The sequence below is a fragment of the Carlito syrichta genome, unplaced genomic scaffold (assembly GCF_000164805.1).
Source record: "Carlito syrichta isolate Samal-C Ts95f unplaced genomic scaffold, Tarsius_syrichta-2.0.1 Scaffold307345, whole genome shotgun sequence".
Classification (NCBI taxonomy): Eukaryota; Metazoa; Chordata; class Mammalia; order Primates; family Tarsiidae; genus Carlito; species Carlito syrichta.
The window spans coordinates 149,951-157,810 of NW_007251441.1; the positions used below are offsets into that span (position 1 = coordinate 149,951).

General features: G+C 35.9%; 1 protein-coding gene across 3 annotated transcripts in view; it reads right to left on the minus strand.

Annotated features, from left to right (window-relative positions):
- Positions 1–1,188: 1,188 nt before the first annotated feature.
- The window catches only part of MAP3K7CL (MAP3K7 C-terminal like), a 43,976-nt gene continuing 37,304 nt past the window's right edge, over positions 1,189–7,860 (minus strand). For 2 of the 3 annotated variants that reach the window (XM_008064460.1, XM_008064461.1), the window contains one exon: positions 1,189–2,346. In XM_008064460.1, the coding sequence (XP_008062651.1) occupies positions 2,166–2,346 (181 nt within the window). In that variant the 3' untranslated portion in view covers positions 1,189–2,165. The remainder of the gene's footprint in view (positions 2,347–7,860) is intronic. The other variant, XM_021715753.1, reaches the window with a different exon arrangement.

Below are 7,860 nucleotides of genomic sequence, written 5' to 3' on the forward strand. Positions count from 1 at the left end.
CTGCACCACATGGCCAGAAACCCTGGCCCTGCAATATGCTTCTTCTTGACATTTGCCCAAACTGCCCAGTGACTAGTCTACCCCGGAGCATATGAATCACAGCATTATTGATACATTGGGCAGGACAACTCTTTTGCAGGGGCTATCCCGGGCATTGTAGGATAGTTACCAGAATCCCTGGACTGTGCCCTCTAGACAGTAGGATTATGCCCTTCACACTAGTTGTGGCAACAAAAATTTTTAATATCCTATTAAGGAGTCACTGAGAAAATAGTTTTAATATCTTTGCTAGCCTCAGCCTGAAATCTTACTATGTGTTTCCAAAAGATACATATTTGGGACTCAAAAGTAACATTTCCCTAGGTATGTATGTTTTAAGCAGATTTTTATTCATTAAAACATGAAAAATCATCCACTTTTGTAGCATGTCAGAAAAATGTAAAGGCAGAATTTCTTACATTACCAGTATCATATTTTCATTCATTTGACAAGTTTTCACCACTTATCACTGCATATTATCTATATAGCATAGATCATCTAAGAATTTTCTATCTTCAAACTTATTTACAATATGTTCCAGATATTGTCAAATGTTCCCCGGAGGCAAAAATCACCCCTAGTTGAGAACCATTGATTTATCTGAGGCCGGTTACTGTTTTTTTGTTTTTGAATTGGAATCTCACTCTATCACCCAGACTGGAGTGCAGTAGCATGCTCATGGCCACCACAGCCTCAATCCGCTGGGCTCAGGCGATCCTTCAATCTCAGCCTTCCAAGTAGCTGGAACCACAGGCATGCACGACCACAATAAGATAATTTTTTTATTTATTGTAGAGATGAGGTCACATCAACTTGCCCAGGCTGGTCTTGAACCCCTGGACTCAGGCAATCCTCTCGCCTCTGCCTTCCAAAGTGTCAGGATTACAGGCATGAGCCATAGCACCTGGCTGATTATTGTTTTAATGAACTGTCCTTTTTTATGTTTTTTGGGCAAATACCTCAAGATACAAATGCATCATGTTCAGTATTAAGGCTCTATTGTTTATATGAGAAATCACAGTCTTTCCAAGAAAAGGGACTTCACTTTTTTTTGGCACAGGCAAATAGAGCTAAGAACACATTCTGACTAGGACTAGACCAACCCAACTTTTAGAGTAAGTGCGGTTAAGAAAAGAACAAAATACAAACTGGCAGTTTTGATCCATGTTTAATGAAAAAGAAGTTACATGAATAGAAATTGACACATAACAAAGAGATTGATTTGGGAAAAGATGATGATAACTAGAACAAGGGAAAATCATTTTAATTCTGAATTTAATCACATGTTCCTATAAGTTATTACTGATCTAAAGCATTTTCTTAAATCAAGAACAAAGTAATAGTTGTAATTTCACTCACGTTTTCATGGGAACTCACCCAAGTAATTTCAAATAATGTTTCCATGCCCCCAATCCCCCAGAACACACACAGGCAAAGGCAGGGTTGTTTACCAGGAGGTAACGTGGCATGAAGAAAATGCAGCCTTATCTGTTTTTTATTACAACAGCAAGTTAGCACTGGCAAGTGTGCTTTGGGCACAAACATGATTTCTGCTAATATTTTCATGAGGAAGCTTTTATGATATGCCACCATTTATTCTTAGTACAATCAATCATTGAGGTATTAAATCTGACTCTGGTGAGCATAAATATATGCAGAGAAGTTTGACGGTTTAGATTTGAGGACATTTGAAATATTAAAGGCCTGAAACTTAAAAATACACAAGATGTAGAAGTACAGTGAGCATCTTACTGGTCTGTTGCATGGCTTAACTCTGCACAGCTCATGATTCTTGGCGAGTCAGTCGATGTTCTATTTTTATTATTTTCTACCCTGATGTGCAGTATAATCACATCTTCCTAAAAAATAAAAGTATACATATCCTTGGAAAGAAATTCTAATCTCCAGAAACATGTACTAATAATAGTTTCACGTTAATGATCTCACTTAAAATATTTCTTTCTCTCGAGCTAGAAGCTGGCAAGCATTAAACTCATTATAGACGTTTGCCTTGTGGGTCATACAGAGAAGCATTAGATCTGATTCACTATTCTTTTAAAATAGAAATCTTTTGGCTAGTGCAAAACAGTCACCCACCTCTTACGCACGTATTGAATAATTTAAAGTTAGGATGAGCCCTGCCTCTTCTGATACTGTATTCTGAGTTTTTCCAGTTGTTCCACACATTGGGACTGAGCCAACTTCAATGTTCGATTCTCCTCCGTCAGAGCCTCGAATTCCCGGACAAGCTGAGCTGCATCCACCTTCTCTTTTTCTGCCTGGTCCAGCTTGGCAATGAGCTCCTTTCTGAAGGTTCGGGGCACAGGGCAGGAAGAAGCACAGAATTCAATGCAAACAATTAAATTATTCAGTAATAGCATGATGGAAACAAAATGTTTCATCCTGCTCTTCTCAGTTTTTACTCTTTTCTACCTGCCTCCAATGATTTACTTTTATTTTTCCAGTTTTGTGACTATTGGATCTTTTTATTTTATCCTAGAACTGCTACTAGACATATCCAAAAATACTAAACACATACAAAAAACCCCTAGGTCTTCTGATAGTCCAAAAGGGTGATCTTTTCAAGAGTATAAGATACTGTAAAAATTATAACTAATTTAGAAAAAAATCATTTTATAATTTTTCATAATTATGAACTTATAATGTCTTGTCCTCTACTGAGTCTTCATCCTCCATATTCAGCTGTTATCTCCCTTTGTTTTCTTTATTTGAGTTTAACAAATCTTCACCAGGCTTCTCTGAACTGCAAACTCCACCTCCATCCTCATAGATATTATTTCCATGTATTTCCCTAATCCTTACATGTATATTGCAGCACTAATTACCAAAATGTGTCTACATTTGGTAGTGATCTGGCTCTAGAATTGAGGAAGTAGGCTGAGGGTGCTGGAGGAAACCCGTAGTGACCATTCAGTTCACAGTAAATATTTGTAAATAATTTATTGATGTAAATACACATATTATAAGGAGCTAAAGATCTGTAGTCCATGTTTAGATTTAATAAACATGACAGCACTAAAGGACTCTAGGTCTGCTGCCCTTACAGTGGTCAGTTCATCCTAACCTAGACTAAACCTGTCTGAATTCTCCTTTGTCTCACATTCTTCCTCCTCTGTAGGGCAAAAAGCAGTTGGCAAATGTTCTTTAGATACATCGTTTTCAAGATGAGTTTCCTAAATGAAAGACTTTGTACTGCTGGTGTTAATGTTAGATAATTGTAGATCATTCCTAGGCAAAGTTTCATTTAAGACTTTCTAATTAAGTTAAGTAAATATGTATTTTTAAATATGAACCAACTCAACAAACCTGTAATTTCAAAGCTCTTGTGCCCTAAGAGGAGGCTAATGAAAAAAAAAAAAAACTCTATGTAAAGATGATTTAAAGAAAAGTATTGAGTAAATAATAGCACATATATGGAATAATTCATGGAGTTGTACCCAAATGACCAAAGCTTGGGATACACTGCCACCAATCTCAGTCTCAAGGCCTCTCCTCAGTCCCACACCTCCCTGACCCCACAAAGCCCCCAAGGTTCTGTGGGAGTGTTCTCAGGGAACAGTTTTGAACCCCTGATCTAAAGTAGTAACGCCCTTGGCTCAGTGTGTAAACATGCAAATATTGTCCTTCTAACATTCAATCATTCATCTCTACTGTTGGTCACATTTCTAAATCCTCTCATCTTCCTTCTTTCACTGATCAGATACTGATCTGATACTACATAATATGAAGAGAAGAAGAAAGGAAAGTATATATTCCTGGACAGCAATAACATTCACATTTATATTGAAAATAAACCCATGTCTGTCGGGACCAAGGAGGTTTTCCCCATCAAAAATACAACCTCTAATGTTTCAATAATCCAGAGGTAGAAAATCTCATTCAGTTAAATCTCCAAACAGTTTTGATTATATAATACTATTAGTTTATTTAAAAACCAAACTTTGAACACAAATCCAAACGATTTCTATATTTGTCTGAATATTCATTCATAAATTATATACAAGTTAATACATTATGTGTATTATAAAGTATATCCAAACATAGATATGTAACAAGATAAGATTGAACGCTAAAACTAGCAGGGGAAATTCTGATGAGGAACAAGATATTTACATAATCTCAAAGTGTCTCCCTGCAAGTTAATTAATTACAAAGGGGAGAAGTGTGGAGAAAACTGGAAGACCACTTTAACCAAATGACCAAGGTTGATACTGCTAATGATTCAATAAGTAGATACTATATACACCACAAGGGACCACATCATTTCTGTGATATTCCTGCCAAAAAATGCATAACCTAAATTAATCATACAGACAACATCAAATTCTACAAAATTGCTAGTCTGTATCTTAAAAAATGTTAAGAGCTGTTCCATATTTAAATAAACCAAAGAGAAATGACACCTAAGTGCAATGTAAAATTCTGGACTGAAAAAAATATCTTTGAGGAAGATTACTGGAAAATTGATACAATTTGAATATGGACTGTGAAATAAATTATAGTACTATATTAATGCTAAATTTCTTTATTTTAATTATTATACCATAGCTAAATTAGAGAATGTGCTTGTTCTTAGAAAATACTCATGGAAGGTTTTAGGGCAATGGATGCATATATACATATGCATATGTATATTTATACACACATATACACACATATGCATGCACACACATTAGTGCTAACATTAGATATTTGTAGATCATTCCTAGGCAAAGTTCCATTTAAGATATATATAATGTGTGTACATATATGTATGTGTGTGTGTGTGTGTGTGCGTGTGTGTGTGCATCAGAGTGTGTGTGTGTGTGTGTGTGTGTGTGTGTGAGTGTATCAGAGAGAGAGAGGAAGAAAGAAAACTCCAATAGTGTTGTGGGAGGAAGCATAAGACACAACTGGGGAAATTTTTATGTATCTATTTATTCACTTTTAATTTTTCATTTTAAAGATGTGAGATACAATTCAGGGTTAGGTATGCAAAAATTCATTATGCAGGTACCCTTGTTGATGAGGTGGGAAATTTTTAATAACTAGTGAATCCAGTAAAAGATACATGAGAATTATTTATACTACTTTTGTATCTTTTCTCTAAGTTTGAAAACTATCAAAATAAAGTTATTATGGAAAAAGGACAAAAAGTAAATAAAAATAGAAGTTTTAGTATTTTCTTCCTGAACCCAGTGGTCAACGTTGTGTATCCAATTTGGTGTCCACTGAGCAAAACAAGGCATTGGAGAGAAAGTACCCAATCAGGGAAAAATGGAAGATAATCTGAATCACTGATATAATTTACGCAAAGTTTTGGGGAGGTTCTTACTGATCTTTTGTCTTTCCATGGTGTCTAGAACAGAATAGTCTCCTAGTAAATACTTGCCAAATGAATAATTGAAGAAAAAGATAGCTCAGAAATAAATACAGTAATTTATATTTTAAAGATGAGGAAACAGAAACTCACAGTGTTGTATTTAATTGAAAAAGTCAGCTGGGGCATGGTGGCTTACGCCCGTAATCCCAACACTTCGGGAGGTAGAGCCAAGAGGATTGCCTGAGCCCAATGGTTCAAGACCAGTGTGGGCAACTTGGCAAGACCTCATCTCTACAATAAATCAAAAACCTTAGCCAGGTGTGATGACACATGCCTGTGGGTTTATCTACTTGGAAAGCTGAGGTAGAAGTCTCACCTGAGCCCAGCCAGTCAAGACTGTGGTGGCCATGAGTGCTACAGCCTGCATGACAGAGTGAGACTCTGACTCAAAAAAAAGAGAAAAGAAAAGAAAAAGTCATACAGCTAATAAGAGCCAGAAATCAAGCCTATCTTGCTGATTAAATGTGTGGAGCTTTGTGCTCCTAAGCATAGTTTAAGCTGTAAATATCAATAATTAAATATTGATTAGTAAAATTTCTCCTGTAACTATCTTGAAGAAATTAATGAGTAAAACCTTTGTAAGAAAAGAGACACACTCTAAATCCTGTAGCCATCAGATCATATATTCCTGTTCTATTTTTTCCTTTCAAATTACTTGTGTCATATAAATAATTTAGCTGGAAATAGAGTTTCACTTTCGAATTGTGGTCTGGGAGTTGGTAGTACTGAGAATAACAATGGCTATTTTCCTGGTTTCATATCTAACCTCATTTAAAACTCCTGAAGTTATCCGTCATTAGTTATGACTGGTATAGATAATAAATCACAAAATCACAGATTTTACAACTAAAAAGAATGGTCAAAATTGTCTAGTCCAATCTTCTTGCATTGGAGAAAGTCAATAATAATTTCTTCTTTGCTGGAATTCAGAAGACTCAATTGATAGGTTTCTAAGTTAGTTTCATGTATTTAATAAGCAATTATACAGATATTCAATGAAGACTGTCAAAGAGTCTATTGCTTCCTTTCTCAACCTATTTATACCAACATATTAATGCTCATCCATTAGCAATTCATAACTAAGTTCTGGGTACACCAAACTACAGAAACAATCTTATAAATAGATGATCTGAAGAACAAATCAATATTTATAATTGGCTAGAATGTGGTCCTTCTTTTGATTTCTTGGTTGTCATCTATCATTCCCTTCAGTGTAATGTGTTAAGCGGGTAGAAGATCATAGTTACAGAAATCTTATTTCTGAGTCAAGAACTTGTAACATAGCTTTCCACACGATATACTTCAACAACCTAAAGGTCATACCTTGGGGTCTACCATAAATCATCTGCTACATCCATCCTAAGCTATATGCCTGGAAAAATCTTTAGTTTCTAAAACAAATGGAGGAAGGGAAAGTCCAAGTGTGTTGGTAAAGTAAACTTTGAAATTTTGTGGAAATTAATTACAAAATTAAGGAGGTTCTTTATGTTGGAAGAGGTTGAGACATGAATTCACCCTTGGGACAAATACTACTCTATTCTGGGAAGACCACCACCATAGTTCTCAGAACTTACAAGGTGGGCTAAGGACTTTTATTTGGAAAAGAGAAAATTCTAGACAGTTTGGCCCCAATGAGCTAATAGTTTGGGGTAATAATGGAATAAAATAAGATCTTCATTGTAGGAAGAATTATTTTATTTTTTTAATTAATCAATATTTTTTATTATGGTGTTGTGGGGTTAGTTAAGGGTTAGGTATACAAGTACGTTTCATTCAGGCATCCTGTTGATAAGAGGTGTTTCCCCATTCCCAGACAGATATTTGCTGCCATTAATCCCGTCTCCCCCCCCCCATAGTTTCCCACCACTGTCAGTCATTTTCTTATAGTATTACATTGGATGTTGAAGGTCCATTATATGAGTGAGAACATGTGATACTTGGATCTTTGTTTTTGTGAGAGGTCACTCAGTATTATAGACTCTAGTTCCATCCAGGTTGCTGCAAAATTCATGATTTTGTTCCCTTTTATGACTGCGTAGTATTCCATTGTGTATATGTACCACATTTTTTAATCCAGTCCTCTTTTGATGGGCAGCATGGTTGCTTCCAGGTTCTTGCTATTGTGAACAATGCTGTGATAAACATACGTGTGCAGGTATCTTTTTTATAGAGTGATTTGAGTTCTTCAGGATATATTCCCAGTAGGGGGATTGCGGGGTCATATGGGAGGTTGATATTTAGAGCTTTTAGGAATCGCCACACTGCTTTTCACAGAGGTTGCACTAGTTTACACTCCCACCAACACTGTAGAAGTGTTCCCTTTTCGCCACACCCTCTCCAGCAGCTGTTATTTTTTGAGTTGTTGATAATTGCCATTCTGACTGGAGTTAGGTGGTATCTCAGTGTGGTTTTGATTTGCATCTCCCTGATGATTAGAA